At 42.8% G+C, this 19,267-nt stretch overlaps 1 protein-coding gene and 3 non-coding genes across 4 annotated transcripts in view; 3 read left to right on the top strand and 1 right to left on the bottom strand.

Annotated features, from left to right (window-relative positions):
* Window positions 1–19,267, top strand: part of LOC144698000 (uncharacterized) — a 95,318-nt gene that overhangs the window by 31,563 nt on the left and 44,488 nt on the right. The window contains exon 4 of the mRNA XM_078569946.1: window positions 8,418–8,434. Coding sequence (XP_078426072.1) covers window positions 8,418–8,434 — 17 coding nt within the window. The remainder of the gene's footprint in view (window positions 1–8,417; window positions 8,435–19,267) is intronic.
* trnan-auu (transfer RNA asparagine (anticodon AUU)) lies at window positions 4,188–4,261 on the top strand. Its single transcript has one exon. It is a non-coding gene; the product is annotated as a tRNA-Asn (tRNA).
* On the bottom strand, window positions 7,179–7,250 carry trnae-uuc (transfer RNA glutamic acid (anticodon UUC)). The gene has a single exon. It is a non-coding gene; the product is annotated as a tRNA-Glu (tRNA).
* On the top strand, window positions 9,646–9,719 carry trnat-ugu (transfer RNA threonine (anticodon UGU)). Its single transcript has one exon. It is a non-coding gene; the product is annotated as a tRNA-Thr (tRNA).

Here is a 19,267-nt window from a genome sequence, read left to right as displayed (position 1 = left end):
GAGTTTACTGTAGGAAAGTTTGAGATCATACGCTTTGGTAGGAAGAATCAAAAGGCAGAATATTATTTAAATGGAGGGAGACTCCAAAAAGTGCAGCACAGAGGGATCTGGGTGTTTCTACGCATGAAACACACAAACTTGGCATGCAGGTGCAGCAAGTAATTAAGAAGACAAATGGAATTTTGGCCTGTTTTGCTCGTGGTTGGAGTTTAAAAATCGGGAAGTCTTGTTACTGCTGTACAGGGTGTTGGTGAGGCCGCACCTGGAGTCCTGTGTACAGTTTTGGTCCCCATATTTAAGGAAGCATATATTCGCATTGCAGGCAGTTCAAAAGAGATTCATTAGGCTGATTACTGGGATGAAGGGGTTGACTTATCAAGAACTGTGAAGCAGATGAAGACTTTATTCATTAGAGTTTAGAACACTGAGGGGTGATCTTATTGAAACGTGCAAAATTCTGAGGAGGTTGACAGGATAGATGTTGAGAAGATGTTTCCACTAATGGGGGAACCTCCAACCAGGGGACATATTTATAGAATCAGGGGGCACTCATTTAAAACTGAGATGCGAAGGAATTTCTTCTCCCAGAGGGTAGAGAATGTTTGGAATTCTCTACCCAAGAGAGTTGTGGAGGGTAGCTCACTGAGAGTATTTAAAGAGGACGTAGATAGATTTTTGAAATATCGGGGATTCAGGGCTATGAGGAGCTGGCAGGAAAGAGGAGTTGAGGCCTGGGGCAGAGTAGCCATGATCTTATTGAATAGCGGGGCAGGCTTAAGGGGCCGAATGGCCGACCTCCTGCTCCTATTTCTAATGTTCCTATGTTCTTATGAAATGTGTCTCTGGTGAAAGAGGTCTGAAACAGAAATAAAAGGCACAGGTCGCATAGATGAGCCACGTTGTGAGGCTTATGAGTAGCTTTCTTGGTGGTATAGTGGTCATGATTCAACGCTTTCACTGCTGTGGTCCAGGTTGGATTCCTGGTCAGGGAATGCAGATTTACTGACCTCGTGCAAACTGTTAAAATGAGTCTAAGTTGTTACTTGATGAAAAACACAAGACGCTCATCTCTGCCAGAATCAGTGGAGTGAGAACTGGAGTTCTGCCTCAGAGCTGGAAATGTCACCCGTGCAACAGGTCGGGAACAAATATAGAGGTGAAGATAGGGAATGAGAGAAGGGCTGTGATAGGTGGCAAAGCATTAACCACAGAGATGTTTGTGGAAGGCAAAATATAGGGGAAATAAGGGAGGCTTTACTGTTTACACTGACACAAATACCTCCCAGATCTGGTTCTATACCTCGTGTTGAGAAGAAAACTTCTCCCTGAATCTTCCACTTTTTAACTGCACCTCATTCCAAACATTGCAAACTCCTCCCGCATCTTCCATCCTGATATTTTTCTCTGTGAAATTTGAAACTAATGTGAATAAAGTTTGTGATGGTAAGAATATGTTCATGCCCTTGGGGAACTGAACCACATTGACACGCACAGAGGAAGAAACACAAACATATAGACCGAGAGTGACAAAGGGCATGTGGTTGTCTCTAAGGAGAGACAAACACCCAGAAATCAAGCCTGACACCAACCTGGTTCCGTTTTTGTTCCATTTCTCGCTGCAACTTTTGTGAATGTTTGCAGACGAATAGGTATTAGAGAACGCTGGAGGTTTTAAATGATTTTTATTCAACTTATTCGGACAATTAATTGTGCAGGTACACTGTAAAATTCAGGAACGATAAGAAGTGTAATTGGCAGGATTCCAGCCTTCCTGTGGAGATCCTAATGCATTCAAAACCCGTCACCGTAACCACTCAGTCACGAATCCAAGCCCCAGATTTGCATTAATGATTTTTGTATAAAATCATAGACGGCTACATCAGACAGTCATTCAGCATGTTCTTCACATGCCGACCTTCTGGAAGAGCAACTCAACGACTGCAATTCCACACCCCGCCTTTAACTGATATTTATGTTGTCTCACCTCGTTCTTCCTATCAAAATAAAACACCGCACACTCCGCTGGGTTTAATGTGAGCTGGGATCTGTTGGTCCCAATGGAGTTGATCCCAAAAGGTAGATCATCTGAACGTTTGGCCGTGGTGGGATTCGCCTCTGTAGAGGCTAGAACCGTAATCCAGCGCCTTAGACCGCTTGGCCACACTACCACGGGGCATATGCCTGCTCATAATTTCCTTCACTGGTATTATCATCGAAATAGAACATAAGCAAAGGAGCAGGAATCGGTCATTGGGAAACTCGAACCAACTCCACCAGTTAATCAGATCATCCTGCACTTTGTAACATACAGAAATCATCTCCACTATTAACTTCATTATTTCAGTGTTTCACTATTTCAATGTTTCAAATGATGTGTTTTTTTTCCTGTGGTGACTGTGCGTTTTTGCTCAATGAAATGTTGGTAAAAGGTATCGACTGAGGAAAATGAGGAGATGATTGGTCAGAATAGACATTTTTTTTCTGAAGATTCGATTTTAAATCAACTATTTTTAAAATTTGAATAATTGTAAAAGAATTCAGAATCTAACCCTTCATCTCAATGAGTCAGGGAAACTTTGTTAATTTTCACACACTGAGCATGGACACAGCAGCAGTTCCTGAACCTCTTTCAATATTGTTGTTCTTAACTCCGAGTTTTCAAAAGGGAAATGGACAAGGACTTGAAAGGGAGAAAAAATCAGGGTTATGGAAAGAGACAAAGAAATTGAGATTAACTCGAAAGCTCTTTGTGAAAATCTGACACCGATACTATGGGCCTCTTATAGAGCTGTGCCTTTTGATGATGACATTGTTGATCAGTCTGTCTCCAGCATTCCTAATAAGAACAGCTGAATTCCATTTCTTCAAAATAAAGACTCAAAGTGTTGCTGCATGACGTCATCGCTTAACATTTTAGTGAGGCCCACTCAGCTTTTCTCCTGTCCCCTGTTTCTGCAGGGCAGTGGGTATCATGTTTACCTCGTATGTGAAGAGTTGCCCCGTTCGAAACTAGCCAGTACCATCATCATAACTTGTAGATTGAAGTTTGCTGAAGACAGCAGGATGCAGTCATGTGTCCTGGTCACTGTTTATCCTTCAACCAAGATTATATGCTCTGCGCATTGTGAAGTCCCTGGATTTGTGTGTTTGTTGAGCAGTGATTGGCTGCCGTGCTCCCTGCATGAAAACAATGACTCTCCTTCAAAAAGTCCTTCAATAAAAGCAAAATACTGGAAATTTGGAATAAAAACATTAAATGCAGGTAGAACTCAGCAGTTCTGACAGAGTCTGTGGAAAGCATAACTTGCTGAGTTTCTCCAGTATTTTCTGTTTTTACTTCAGTGCTTAATTGGCTTGAAAGTGGCTTCAGACATCCGCTGGTCAGGAAAAGCGCTGTATAAATGCAAGTCTGTCTTTCCTTAACTATCTTTAAATCCCAATCCTGTGGTTACTGACCCCCGTCAGTGGAAACAGTTTCTCCCTCTCTGCACCATCAAGCCGCCCGTCCCCACTGCCCACACCCACTTCATTTTGAACAGCTCCATGAAATCTCCACTTAAACTTCTTTGCTCTAAACAGAACAATCCCGGTCTCTATAATCTCTTCACAAAACTGAATTTCCTCATCTCTGGACATGATGCTAGGTAGGGGATTCAGATGAGATTGTGGAAAATATTATCAGTTGGCAGCTGGGAAAATTGAGAAGGAATCAAAACAGAAAACCCAGTCTCCAGCTTTGTGAATCTTTAGAAACTCTTTGGGAACCGGAATCAGAGGAGAATGAAGGGAGAACTGTCCGACTGACCAGAGACAGTCAAGGCACCTTTCCCTTCTTTAAGATGCTGGAACATTGACTCTGATGTTATCAGTGAAATTAACTGATCTGAGACATTGAAAGGATTCTCGTTACTGCACATCAGGAATTCAAATCTAATATCAGCTTCAAGACAATCAGAATACTTGGTAAAAGTCAAGACACGCAAAGGCTCAAAGGGAGACGGCACCAGTTGTAGGAGAGCTGGTTCCCGGTGATATGGATGTGTCTGCAGTGGGTGGCATCAGACTGTTTCCATCTATCCACAATGAATGTCCCAACCTTTATTTTGGAAGAGTAAAACTGATAGAGACAATTGTCATTCCGGTAGCAGCAATCTGAAGATCGAACTCACTGGTTAAAGTCTGAATAAGCCCCTGTGGCGCAATTGGTCAGCGTGTTTGGCTATTAACCAAAAGGTTGGTGGTTCGAGACTAGTCAGGGGCGAAGCTGTCACTGTTTTCTCCACAGCAGCATTGATTATCACACAGTCCCGGGCTGTCATTGGGTTCTTGACCTGAAACGAAACATCCCCAAATTGTTGCCAGTTCCACTGTTATCCAGTGAGCTCCCAGGTGATTGGCTTTTGTCGAATATTAATTTCAAATATAATGAGAAAACAATTAGACTGACCATGTACCGATATCTAGCCCATTGGAAATTTATGAAGTTATTGGATTGAAACAAACCCATCAATTATTCTCTCTTCCTTAGCTCCACAGTGAGTGAGATGGGGAAAAGCAGAAAAGCAGCAATATTCCGGCCCCGGACTCTCCGCAGAAAGCAGCAACTGCAGCTTCAATCAGCGGGTTACTGCTCATCTCTGGGACACAAGATACTCCAACCAAGGCCAAACCTCCCAATACACCGAGCACAGGCTCAGGAAAACGCAGGTAGATTATATCCCATGTCACAAAACCTCCAAGCAGCATTTACACAATACCCAAGTTAGTGAGTCACAAATAAAAGTCACACACTCTTTCTAAATCGTTTCACTGTAAAATCCCTTTACTTTATTGAAAAGTTAACTGTTGTGAATCTGAAAATGAGCATCATGGGATTTGTGTTACCGAGTGACATTTTTCCATTGTTTGTCCGTCAGGTTTGCAACTCAAATTGTGTTGGATATTGAAGCGATTCTGATTTCAAAATGAGGTCACAAAGCAGCTAAACATTAAATCCAGAAACAAATCCTGAGGAAAATGGATCACAATGTATGGAAGGAGGTGCAGCTGAGAAGCGGAATCTGTGAATGGTGTTATTAATAAATGAGTGAAAAGCATTGGATCATTGGTCAATCAGCGTAGCCGAGTGGTTAAATGGATGGTTCTAAAATCCATTGGAGTCTCCGCAGGTAAATTCAAATCTTACCGAATGTTATTCTTATTATTGCTGATTTCAACCAGGTGTCCACAGAACTCCCGGATCAATGGAAGAAAAAACATCCAAAAATTCTCCTGATTTTTGGACTCTAAGGGAATGAAGGGCTATCGGGATCGGGTGGGAAATTGGTGCTGGGACTGGGGAACAGCCATGATCTTATTAAGTGACGGAGGAGGCTTGTGGGGCCTTATGAAGTATTTCTGCTGCTTTGCTCCTGTTCTGTTTGTGTAGCAATACCAGCCAAGGTGATGGGCACTAATAGCCTGAGTTCGTCAGATTGGCTATAGGTGGTTGAAGGTGTCACTCTTCAATGATTGGTGAAAACGATGCTTTTAAAATCCACTGGGATTTCCCCAGGAAAGTTCCAATCTTACTGACTGTGCTTCTTATTATTGCATGATTTCAACCAAGTGTCCACAGAACTCTCCGATCAATGGAAGAAAAAACATCCAAAATTTCTCCTGATTTTTGGACTCTAAGGGAATGAAGGTCGATCGGGATCGGGTGGGAAATTGGTGTTGAGGTTGGGGATCTGCCATGATCTTATAAAATGACGGAGGAGGCTTGTGGGGCCTTATGACGTATTGTTGCTGCTTTGATTCTGTTCTGTTTCAGGAGCAATATCAGACAAAACAAAGGGCAGTAGTATCCTGAGCTCGGTAATTCAGCTGAAATGAAGCAAAACTTGGTGTCATGCTTGCTTTCTGGGCGTTTGTCTCTCCTGAGCCCTCTGTAACTCTCGGTGTATATCCCTGTGTTTGTTCCTTTGTGTGTGTCAAAGTGGTTCAGTTTCCCGAGGAGGTGAACACATTTTTACCATCACAAACTTTATTCACATTAGTTGTGCAGCTTCAGATGAAAATGTTACAGAGAAAAATATCAGGATGAAAGGTGCAAGAGGAGTTTGCAATGTTTGGAAGGAGGTACAGCTAAGAAGTGGAAGGTGTGAATGATGCTATTGACGATTGAGAGGAATGTATTGCAACCTTGGGGCTTGTGTAGTTCGATTACCTTCTACATTTTGAAATTCAGAACAAGCTGAGGCTGCAGGTGGAAAGCAACAGTTGTCTCCATGTATGTTGGGATATGGGATACATATGTTATGTGTGCCCGGCTAGTTCAACTGGTAGATCAAAGGCTCTTAATCTCAGGTCGTGGGCTCGCCGCACGTTGAGTGCAGCTTCTTTCAAACAAATAACCACCAATCTCTGTTCCTTTGATACTGGCGCACGACGGATATTCACCACTGATTCAAAGCACTTCCATGTCACATCTCTTTCTGTCTCACCTCCAGCTCTCCCCGCCCTTCCAGGAGCTGTTTGACCACACACAGTCAGTTAGTGCGAACGTAATACACAACGTGATCGGTTTCCAGGTAACAGGCTAAAGAGACACCAGGATCTTCCTGATTCCCCCAGGTACTGATTACAGGAATGTGCACAGTGCCGATTATCCACAGTCACACACTCCTTCCAGTCTTGTCTACGTTGTTCAGCTTTCAAATTTCTCGTATTTTCGCAGTGGATTTCATTGTGAAGAAAGCATAGCTGTGATAAGCTTATATTGTTCAGCAGATGTACTGCAAGAAGTTACATAACAGGTTGATGGTAACAGTGCTCTTTGGTCGCTGTGAGCTCCAGTGAAGGATTGGCACCATTAATGTGTCGTTCAATTATCGTTGTGATTGGTTGAACCATCAGGAGTGATATTTTTGTCAATGCAAACAGTAGGCACCAGAATTCGCACTTCTGCCACCCATATTTTACCTGGCACCACCATCCCTATGGTCAGTGCTTTGCAACCAGCCCTTCTCTTGTCCTTCTTTCACTCCGCTTCTGTCTTTGTTCCCGGCCTGTTCTAAGTGTGATATTTCCAGCTCTGAGGCGAAACTTGAACTGATTCTGGTGGAGCTGCTAAATGTTTTCAATCAATAAGTAATTAATACTCATTTTGACAATTCCACAAGATCAATAAAACTGCATTCCCTGACCGGGAATCGAACCCGGGCCACGGCGGTGAAAGCGCCGAATCCTGACCACTAGACCACCAGGGAAACTGGCAAATGCGCTTCAGTTTGCTTTATTGACGCTGCTTTTATCCATGTTTCCATTTTAAGTGGAATGAATTCTTCAGTCAATTACAACAACGGTTTCTGTGAGCTGGAACATGAAATTGACAGTGAGGTGAAATATCCCCATAAGCTGCTCATGTGTAACTGTCAATTTCCTAAACCCACCAACCTGATCACTGCGGCTGTTGTGAAACTGACAAGGGAACACATGGCAGACATTCATCACTGAAAGTAACTGACACATTTCTAAACACTTTCATGTCGCATCTGTTTCTGCTTCTGTCCCTGCCTCGCCTCCAGCTCCCTCTGCCCGTCCAGCTACCAGGTCAATTAGCTGCTTGATGCAGACACAGTCAGTTCATGAACCCAAGCTTTCCCTGGAAAGCAGGGACAGAGAATGTGGGACCCAAGGATTTTAGAAAGAAGGGGTTTGCAGATGACATGGTTAAGATAATCTGGGATCTCATCTTCCTGATTCTCCCAGACACTGAAGACAGGAATGTGCAGAGTGCCGATTATCCACAGTCGCAGGCTCCTTCCAGTCTTGTGCACGTAGTTGAGCTTTGAATCCACTCGCAAAAGTGGATTATAAAATGGCAGAATGAGTGTGAAAGAAGTGGTGTTGTGAAATATCAAATTATAGAAAGTTATAGCAAAGAAAGAGGCCATTCGGCCCTGTGTGCTGTTTTCAAAGAACTACAAAGAAGAGTCACACGGAATTGAAATATTAACTCTATTTCTCTATCAGAAATATTGCCAGACATGCTGAATTTTTCCAGCATTTACTGTTTTCACTTCAGATTTCCCGCATCCACAGTATTTTGCTTTTATCTCTGGGTTCCTAGCCCAGTGACAATGCCAATACGCCATCTCCTGAATGCTCTGATTTGATATGAACATGTTTTCCCGAAGGAAGTGCTGTTAGTGGCGGACGAGTGTTGAGGGCGATGGTATCTGACATCCATCGGGGTTTCCCCAATGTTGGTTTGCTGACTGCGGTTCTCATTATTCCCGATGTTGACCAACAGAATTAGTTATCGGGTAAATAGAATCAAACAAAAAGTTCCGCGCTTTCTTATTTCCATTCATCTGCAAGGATTTGCGAAATCTGCCAGCGGAAATGGAGTAAAACTGAGCGAGTTTGGTGACATCCTTTCTTTCTGGGTGTTTGTCTCTCCTTAGCCCTCTGTCACTGTCGATATATATGTCTGTGAGTGTCCCGCTTTGTGTGTCAATGTGGTTCAGTTCCTCATTTTTAGCGATCCCCACTTTATTCACCTTACTTGTGTGGCTTCATATTAAAATCGTACAGAGAAAATAAAAACTGGTTTAAAAGATTCAAGAGGAATTTTCTTTCTGTATTTTTGAGTGGAGACTATTCAGTTACTAAGTGTCCGTATGTTACAAAGCGGAGGGCGATTGAAATTTTCACTGAGCAACATTTAAACAGACGCCGAGTCTTGTGGTCGAGTGGTTAAGGCAATGGACACATCGAGAGAATGAATTTGTAAATACAAATAGTCCAAACTGATACCCCTCGGACATTAGGGACTGTATTTCTTCTCGAAGCTGTTCCACGTGTGATATTTGTAGCTCTGACGTGAAACTTCAACTCTCACTCCACTGATTCGGGCGGAGCTGTTGTGCGCTTTCAATCAATAAGTAAATGAGGCCTGTTTTAACAGTTTGTACCAGATCAATAAACCTTCATTTCCTGGCCGGGAATCGAGTCCGGGCCACGGTGGTGAAAGGGCCGAATCCTTACCTCTAAATCACGAGGAAAGCTGTCTATAACTCTTGCAACGTGCTTTATCTGGGCCACATTTGCCATTTTTCAGACACTTTCACCAGAGGTGTTTTTAAGGGGTAGCTGCAGTGAAGGATTCGCACCAATATAGTGTCGTTTAATTGGTCTGGTTCCAAATCCTGCTCAGGAATTTTAGAAAAACTTTGAGTTTTCTCAGTGTCTTGACTTCAAAAACGATGATGTAAGAAAGTACATTCCCCCAAGCGTGTAATAAAATGTCGGAATGACTGGGAAATTATGCTGGGAAACATAAAGTTATAGACAGTTCCAGCAAAGAAAGAGGCCATTCGGCCTGGCGCGCTGCTTTCAAAGGGCAGTTGCGAATGATTGGTCAGGAGTGATATTTGTGTCAGTGTAAACAGTCGGCAGTAAAATCTCTCACATTACCACGGCAGACTTTCATCACTGAAAGCAACTGACACACGTCAAATTCTGCCGCTTTCATGTCGCATCTTTAACTTCCTGTTCTCCCTTTCAGGCATTTCCAGGTCTATCAAATATTATCCATGCGGAACGTTGTCCTGTTCCTCGTTCCACTAGGAGACTTACTGTGAGCGGGATAGAGTAACTGGCTCCATAGCTCAGTGGTTTAGAGCGCTCGTCTTGTAAACCAGGGGTCGTGAGTTCAATTCTCACTGGGGCCTGCAATTAATATTTATGAAATTTGGTGACAAGATAACCTTTGAGCAGAGCACTGTAAAAACATAAAAGCTGGAAATCCAAAACAAAAAAAAGCTGAAAAAACTCAGCAGGTCCGACAGTATTTGCGGAGAGGAACACAGTTAACGTTTCGAGTCCGTATGGCAACAAGATGGCAGATTGATTATAATGTAGGCAGGTGCGATTATGTTCACTTGGTTATAAAAATGAGAATAACAGAATGCATTTTAAAATGTGAGAAATTTGTAAGTGTCGATGTTCAAAGAAACTTGGCTGTGCTTGCACAAGCAATGTGGAAAGTTAGCATGCAGGATCAGCATGTTGGCCTTTATTGCAAGGGGATTGGAGAGCAAGATTAAAGAAGTCTTGCTGAGACGGCATCGGGAATCCCGTGTGCTGTTTTCATCTCCACATTTATAAAAGAATCGACTTGCATTGGGGACGGTGCAGGGAAGATTCACTAAATTGGTCTCTGGAATGTGCTGGTTGTCCTAAGATTTTATTCTCTGGAGTTTAGAAGAATGAAAACCAATCTGATTGAAACCTGTAAAATTCTGAGGGGGCTTGATAGGGTGGACACAGAGATTGCTTCCGCTGGTCAGGAAGTCTAAAACACTGGTCCACAGTCTCAGGGTAAATGGTCGATAATTTCGGGCTGAGATGAGGAGAAATTACTTCATCCAAAGGGTTGTGAATCTTTGAATTCTCTGCCCAGAGGGTTGTGGATGTTCCATCATTGAATACGCTTAAGGCCGGGATGGACAGATGTTTGGTCTCTCGGGGGACTAAGGGATATGGGGAATGGGCAGGATAATGGAGTTGAAGCTCAAGATCAGCCATGATCGAATTGAATGATGGGGCAAGCTCGATGAGCCGTGTGATCTTCTCCAGTTTCTATTTCTTGTGATCATATGTATAATAAAGACAGCAATTCATTCATGTTATAATAAAAACAGAAAGTATTGAAAGTTCTCAGCAGATCTGACAACAAATATGAAGGGAGAAACAGAATGAAGGTTTCGAGTCTAATTTGACACTTTTTCAAACCATAAATTGGCTGCTAGTTATGACATTTTGCACAACATCAAGACAGAATTGAACCCAGGTGGTGAAAGCACCGAGGCTGAACCACTAGAGAGTTAGCTTCCAACTGAAGGTTTAATGGTTTAAGAAAACCTAGGGTCAAGTAGACTCCCTCTCTTCCTGCTTCTACTCATATTACCGACATAATTCTGCTTTGTGTCCTTTGGCTACAAGGAAATGTTGTCCAAACTTTGCCAGCCCTGCTGTTATTCGGTAAATTCTCACACAAGTATTGCGTGTCTCCAAATATTGCGTGCAGTTCTGGAATCCGCATCATAGGAAGGGTGTGATTGCACTGGAGATAGTGCAGAGGAGATTTACCAAGTTGTTGCCTGGGCTGGAGAGTTTTAGTTATGAGGAGAGATTAGATAGGCTGGGGTTATTTTCCTTGGAGCAGAGGAGATTGAGTGGGGGCATGATTGAGGTGTATAAAATTATGAGGGGCATAGATAGAGTAGACAGGAAGGAACATTTCCCCTTGGTGGAGGGATCAATAACCAGGGAGCATATATTTAAGATAAGGGGAAGGAGGTTTAGAGGGGATGTGAGGAAGAATTATTTCACCCAGAGGTTAGTGGAAATATGGAACTCACTGCCTGAAAGGGTGGTAGAGGCAGAAACCCTCATAACATTTAAAAAGTATTTGAATGTGCACTTGCAATGCCATGGCATAGAAGACTATGGGCCTAGTGCTGGAAAATGGGATTAGAACAGTTAGGTACTTGTTTGACGGCGCAGATTCGATGGGCTGAAGGGCCTCTTTCTGTGCTGTAGACCTCTATGACTCTATGACTAAATGGATTTATGAATATTCATTTCAAATAACGCGAGAAGCTGAAACAAACATGTGCATAACATACAACCTATTAGAAAGATTGGGTTCAAAGCAACGAATAGAAATTGACTGTCAAATTGCATATATAGAACTGGAACACACCATCACAACGAAGGAATCCATTGTCTGTTAAAATGTTGCTCAGTGAAAATTTCAATCATCCTCCGCTGTGTAACATACAGGCACTGAGTCAATAAGCAGTCTCCACTCAAATAAACACAAAGGGTCAATCTCCTCTTGCAACTTTTCAACCTGTTGTTATTCTCTGTACCATTTACCATGAAGATACATAACGAAAGTGAATAAGGTTTGCGATTGTAAAAAATGTGTTCACCCCTCGGGGAACTGAACCACATTGAGACACACAGAAATATACAACGTGAGTGGTAGCGATCAAGGGTTTATCTCTAAGTACAGAAAAATTCTCAGAACGCAAGAATGGCATAAATTAGCTCAGTTTTGTATCATTTCTGACTGCAAATTCCGTGAATGCTTATGGATCAACAGAAATGAAGCAACACGAAGTGAAGCAGGAAAAACACACGGGATTGTTTGGAAGGTGCTGATTCCATTTAACCAATAGTTAATTCTGGAGGTAGCAAAACGAAGGAACAGCGAGAAGTCCAGTCAGCAGGACTCTAACCCACGTGGGGAGGCCCCAATGGATTTTAAACCCATCCCCTTAACCACTCAGCCACGGCTGCAGGCGTTATCCTAGCGTCATTGTTGTTCATGTAAAATCATGGAAAATCATGAAACAGCAGAGAATGAGGGTATTCAGCCCCACCTATTCCCAGTCACCCTGCAATTCCTACAGCCTCCCTTGTTCTACCCACCAAGATGAACTACATCATATGTCAAATACCCCAAGCCTATTCTAAGGGATTTGATGAAACGTCTGAAAGACAAACCAACTGAAACTTTGGCAATGGTGGGATTAAAATCCATGACTTAATAGGAACTGGTGCTTAAATACAGAGCCTGAGACCACTTGCATACGCTACTGCTGGCAATATGACAGCAACCATTGCCTTTTTTGGTAACGGTACTGAATTAGAACGTAACAAATAGCAACAGGAATAGACCATTTTGTCTTTCGAGCCCCTCACTGTACCATATAATCAGACCCAAAAACCACATATAGAGACCATTCAGCCGGGTCAGAGGAACATAGGCCATTCAGCCCTTTGACCCTGCTCAACCATTCGATAAGATCAAGGCTGATCCGGTTGTGGTCTCAACTCCACTTTCCTGTCTGTCTGTCCGTACCCACCCCCACCCTCACCGCTCCCCATAACCCTTGACTCCCTTCTCTACCAAAAATCTGTCTAAATCAGCCTTGAATAAATTTAATGACCCAGCCTCCACTGCTTTCTGGAGAAAAGTCCGCAGACTAACGGCCCTCTGAAAAAACAAAAAAAACTCTTCATCTGCGTCTGAAAAGGGAGGCCTCTTACTCTTCTGGAATTAACTCACCTGGCCCCTCTCCCCTAACTTTTCCCTGGACATGTTGCAGTATTTGGTCCAATTCCCTTTTGAATTCCGCTGCTGAATCTGCCATCCCCACATTCTCTATCTAACCCAGCCGCCGGATCCATCCCTCCCAGGTCGCCATGTGGAAATGCATGGTGACCCTATACTGAAGAACAGGTCCCAGACATACTCAGCTACTTGACAACAGAACAACATGAAGTGACTATTGTGGAAAATTGAATGAGACAACATTTTAAATCATCAAGATATTGACACACACTCCATAAAGAAACTGGCTTTCAAACAATCAGGATAGAATTAAACACACCAGTACCTATCAGAGGGAGTAACATTAAAGTGAAGAGGGAAACAAAATCTAGATTTAGAAAATATCCACAAGGTGGATGAAGGTGAATAGTGAGCTAGAGAATCTTTAAAGTCCGTGCATGAACTTCTGTTTGAACCAGATGTATTTACCAATGTCAATAATTTAAAATTGTGTGAGATGATCTGCAGGTGGGGAGGATGAATCTCAGTCGATAGTTATCACATTTAGTGGATAAAGTTTTCACATTTACTCTTGGTGGCAGCTCAAGGGTTTGTGTTGCTGATTCTGATCATTCTAGTAGCTTTAGTATGTTATCCACGGTTTGTCATAAAGAAATTAGGAAAACAAGCTCGTAGCTTAGAAATAGTGAGGTTAGTCAGAAATCAGTTGTGAGAAATCAATAAGGATATTCCCTTCTCAAGGTGGGGAGATCTGTAAGAAATCACTGTCAAATAACCTTATAAAATCTTCAGAAGTGTATTGAATATTGTACGAATGGCCCTACCTCCCCCTCTCACTCTCGCTTAGGAACAAAGATTCCTGGCTTGAAAAACATAGGAAAACATATCCCAATGTTACCTCATAGGGATGGACTCGTGAGTTAAGGAACGGAATTTGTACTGGTGACTGAAGACAATGGCTTTGATCTACCCAATTCTTAAAAGGAGCAAATTTGTGCTCATCCTGTATGGAATGTTGGATAAGCAGTTTGATAATTTAGTAACAGTGGAGGAATGGAGAGGATGGTGGTGAGGTAGAGCTGCGTGTTGTCAGTGTCCATGTGAAAACTAACATGGTGCTTTTGGATGACGTCACCTAGTGGCAGCATGTAGATGAGAAATAGGAGGTCTCAAGGATAGATTCTTTTTTTAGGATGGATGATGACGGTGGATTTAAAGGTGAGAGGGACAGTACCAGAAGAGAGGGAAAAAATCATGAACAATATCAGCCAACATGGAAAAGTTGAATGGTCAGCAGTTCAGTGGGAATAGGGTCACTGGAGCAGAAGGCGAGTCTCATGGACAAGATGAACACTGAAAGGTTATGAAGGGAAATAGGAAACTGGAGAAAGATCTGAGTTCAGAGCTCGGACATGGGGGATCTTTAGAGAAAGTTGACCCGGTGAACTAGTGGGAGGGAGGGAAGCAGCAGAGGCATCTGATCGGATTGACTCAATCTTAGTGACAAAGAAGCTCCATGAGCTCCCCACACTTGCTGTTGGAGGTGAGAACAGAACAGGCAGGGGAGAGAGAGAGCACTTCAAAAGGAACTAACTTCTGTAGAGAAATGAAAAAGGCTCGACACACGGTGTGTTTGACACAAAGCTAGTTTATTTGACTTTAATCCAGAATTTTAACCCCTATAACTGGGTTGGAGTTTATTAACATCAGCAGAAACAGACCCTATAGAACATGGTTCAGTCCCAAATGTGATTAACAGCAAAATCCAATCACTGTAATTACTTGTCAACTTGAGTTAATGTTTCGAGTCCATGTGACTCTTCTGAAGAAGAGTCTATGTGGACTCAAAACGTAAACTTTGTTTTTCTGTTCACAGATGCTGCCAGACCTGCTGAGTCTTTCTACACTTTGTTTTATTTCAGATTTCCAGCATCTGCAGTGTTTTGTCTTTATACTTGTGAATTGGTTGTTATCTCTGCAGTGTGGATGAACTACCAAATGACTTGCCACACTCGGAGCGTGAGAACAGCCTCTCCCCAGTGTAAATTCACTGGTGTACAGTGAGGTCCGAGGATTGCAGGAACCCAGGCCCATTATGAGAGCACCTCAACGGTCTTTCGTCAGTCTGAACATGTTAATAAGGCATCAGTTGCCTGGAACATTTCTAGCCCTTCCCTCAGTCCGGGCTTTTAAAAGGCCTCATCAGTGTGAACTCACTAGTGTGTCTGCAGATGGGATAACTGAGTGAATCCCTTTCCACAGTTGGAGCAGTTGAACGGTCTCTCGTCAGTGTGAACATGTTGACGGGAACCAATGAACATTCTCCACTCTCACAATCCGCCGCTTCCGGCTTCCCTCCGGCACCAACCTCAAGCAAAGAGAGCAGGAGACTCTGAGCATGCGCCATCCACCCGGACGACCCGCGGCAGATAGAGCGGTTTCTGAGGCGCGCAGGATTGTTGGTAATCAGGCCGCCATTAGACACCGCTTCTCAGTTAATCTTTGTCTGAATCTGGGAAAGCAAGGGGAAGGTTCTGTTCGCATCGGGATGGAAAATAAGAAAGATCAAGTTCCAACTCCTGCCATTCAGACTAGAGATGATCAGGGACGAAAAGGAGGATTTACACATGGGGGCAAAGGGCATAACCGAGAGTCGAAATGAATACTTTGCAACTGCCTTTAGCAAGGAAGAAAATGCTACACAGAACATGGTGAAAGAGGAGGTGATTCAGATTCAGAAAGGTTTAAAATTGAATTAGAGGAGATATTAGATAGGTTATCTATATTTAAAGTTGTGAAACAAAAACAGAACATTCTGGAAAAACTCAGCAGGTCTTACAGCATCTGTGGAATGAAAAGAAAAATAATGTTTCCAGTCCGTATGACTTACTGTTTTGTTCTCCCTCCACAGATGCTGTTAGACCTACTGAGTTTTTCCAGCATTTTCTGCTTTTGTTTCAGGATTCCAGCATCCACAGTATTTTCCTTTTACTTTAAAGTTGTGAAATCACCTGAGCCAAATGAGATGCACCCAAGGATCATGGGAGAAATAAGAGTGAAAGTCACAGAGGCGCTGGCCATAATATTTAATTGTGCCTCAGACTCAGGTGCCAAAGGGCTCGAAAATTGCAGAAGTTACACCCTTGTTCCAGAATAGGTGTAAGGATAAGCCCAGCAACTGCAGGCCAATTACTTTAACTTCAGTGGTGAGAAACTTCTAGAAACTATAATTTGGGCAAAGTTAACAGTCACATGGACAAATGCAGGTTAATAAAGGAAAAACAACATGGGCTTCTTAAGAGAAAATCATGTTTAACTTCCTGGAGTTTTTTGAAGAGGTAACAGAGAGGGTTGATGAGGGCAATGCTCTTGATATAGTGTACATGGACTTTCAAAAGGCATTTGGTACAGGGCTGCACAACAGACTTTTAAGCAAAGTTATAGCTCGTGGAATAAATGGGACAGTAGCCACATGGATACAGAATTGGCTCAGTGGAAGGAAACAGAAAGTAGTTAATGGATGTTTTTCAGGCTGGTGGAAGGTTTGTAATGGTGTTCCCCAGGGGTCAGTGTTGGGACTCGGGCTTTTCCTGAAATATATTAATGACCTAAATCTTGATGTAAAGGGAAACATTTCAAAGTTTGCAGAAGATACAATAGGGGTTGAAGGAGAAAAGGACCTGGGTGAATATGTCCATAAGTCATTGAATGTGGCAGGAGAGTGATTGAGAGAGTGATTAATAAAATATACAGTATCCTGGGTTTTATTAATAGGGGCAGAGAGTAGAAGGGCAAGGAGGTCATGTATAAGTCACTCGCTTGGCCTCAGGTGGTTTATTGCATCCATTTCTGGGGACCACACTTCAGGAAGGATGTGACGGCATTGGAGAGGGTGCAGAAAAGATTCACAAGCTTGATTCCAGGAAGGAAGGACAGCTCATAAGAAGACAAATTGGAGAAATTATGACTGTTTTCATTAGAGAAAAGAAGGCTGAGAGGATATTTGGCAGAGTTATTCAAAATCAAGTGGGGGCTGCACAGAGTATATAAGGAGAAATTGTTCCCACTCATCAAAGGATTGAGAACAGGAGGGCATAGTTTTAAAGTGATCAGTAAAATAATCAACAATGATATGAGAAAAATCCTTTCACGCAGTATCTGGTTAGGGTCTGGAATGCTTTGTGTGGGAGTGTGGTGAAGGCCGGTCCAATTGATGCATTCAGGCAGGAATTAGGCTGTTATCTGAAAAGGGAGAATATATAGGTTTATGGGGAAAAGGCAGAAGAATAGGACTAGTTGAGTTGCTCATTCAGAGAGCCAGTGCAGACACGATGGGCCAAATGGCCTCCTTCAGCCCCAAACCAAATCTATATTGTGGTAGAAATTATTGGTTCATTCTGACAGTCAATCTCTATCAATATGTTTGTAACAGAGCAACATCCCATTGTTCTCCCAGGTTTACATTCTAACAGGAAGTTCCAGGTGTTTGTAGCGCTGTGATCTTGTGGTGTAGACAATGTTATTGTCCACACCACAAGATCACACATCAATCTTGTGGAAAGGGTCTGATACATCAAGAGTGATATGGTCTGCAAAATACAATCTGTGTGAGTCATTGGAATATGATTGTGTATAGTTCAATGAGATCTGACCACTCACTGAGTCCGTATAAGTGTAACTTAGATACACACAGCTTTTATCATAGTTCAGTAAGATCTGACTACTTAATGAGTGAGTCTGTATGAGGGTGAGATTCTGCTAACATAGGCATTGCAAATTAAGAATGACAAGGTCCATCTCCTACCATTTGCATCCTGCAATAATGGACCTGTTGGCAAAATCTTTGTAATGAATCTGTTTCAATAAGTCTGTCACAAACTAACACCCTGTTGTTCTGCTGTGCTTTATATTTTAATGGGCATTAGCAGACATTTTTATTGCTATGAGCTTGGGTAGTGGCTATGTCTTCACTCTTCTCTGTTGATCTCATCAAGAAGGGCTGCTGCAGAAAGAAGGACTTGGTCTGTCAGACGCGGTCACTGTGAAAGTGATAATGAAACATCTGTGTGTCAAAGTTCAGTGACACCTGATCATTACCGAGTGTGAGTCTATGAAAATGTAACTCAAATAATCTCAGCTTCTGCAGGTGATTCTCTGGCTACAATTACATAGATAAGAAAGGAGTCAGGAGCATGTAGTCCCACCCAGCTGGACACCAGTGCAGAAGCATTGGGGGAGGATGGTTCGGTCAATGGTGTCAAAGACCACAGACAGGCCAAGAAGGACAATGAGGGAGAATTTACCTTTGAACATTCACAGAGGATGTAATTTTTGACTTTGATGAGTGCTGTTTCAATATGGTGGCAGGGGCAGTTTTCTTAATGGTGGGATTGAACCATGGAGTTTCATGAAAGATTGGCATGGATTTTGGAGGTGACCAGGACTTCGGACAGAAAAGGGTGGAGAGAAATGGGGAGATAGTTTGCAAGGGCATTGGGGTCAAGGATTGGTTTTATTGAGGAGGGAGTGGTGATGGCAGATTTGAAGGAGAGGGAAATTGCTTCAAAGGAACTAACTTGTGTTCGAAATATTAAAAAGACTCAACGCACTGTGTTTAACACAAAATTGATTTATTTGATTTTTATACAGAATATTAACCGGAATGACAGGGCTGGGGTTTATTAACATCAGCAGAAACAGACCCCAATGAACATGTCCTGGATGTGATTAACAGCAAAATCCAATGCAGTTACTTATGAAATCACTGGTGTTTCACCCGGTTAGCCGACCGAGTGTTGGAAGTGATTCACTCAGAGCAGGTGAACAGTCTCTCCCCAGTGTGAACTCGCTCATGCGTCAGCAGGTGGGATGACTCAATGAATCCTTTCCTACACTTGGAGCATCTGAACGGCCACTCCCCAGTGTGAACTCGCTGGTGTGCAGTGAGTTGAGATGATCGCCTGAACCCAGTCCCACAGTGAAAGCACCCGAACGGTCTCTCATCAGTGTGGACACCAGTTACCCAGAACTTTTAAAGCACTACTCGCAGTCTGGGCATTTAAAAGGCCACTCGGCAATATGAATTTGTTGATGTGTCTGTTGGTGGGATGACTGAGTAAATCTCTTCTCACA

The sequence above is a fragment of the Cetorhinus maximus genome, chromosome 23 (assembly GCF_964194155.1).
Source record: "Cetorhinus maximus chromosome 23, sCetMax3.hap1.1, whole genome shotgun sequence".
Taxonomy (NCBI): Eukaryota; Metazoa; Chordata; class Chondrichthyes; order Lamniformes; family Cetorhinidae; genus Cetorhinus; species Cetorhinus maximus.
The sequence above is the reverse complement of the archived record's forward strand: the minus strand, read 5'-3'. Positions and strand labels throughout refer to the sequence as shown.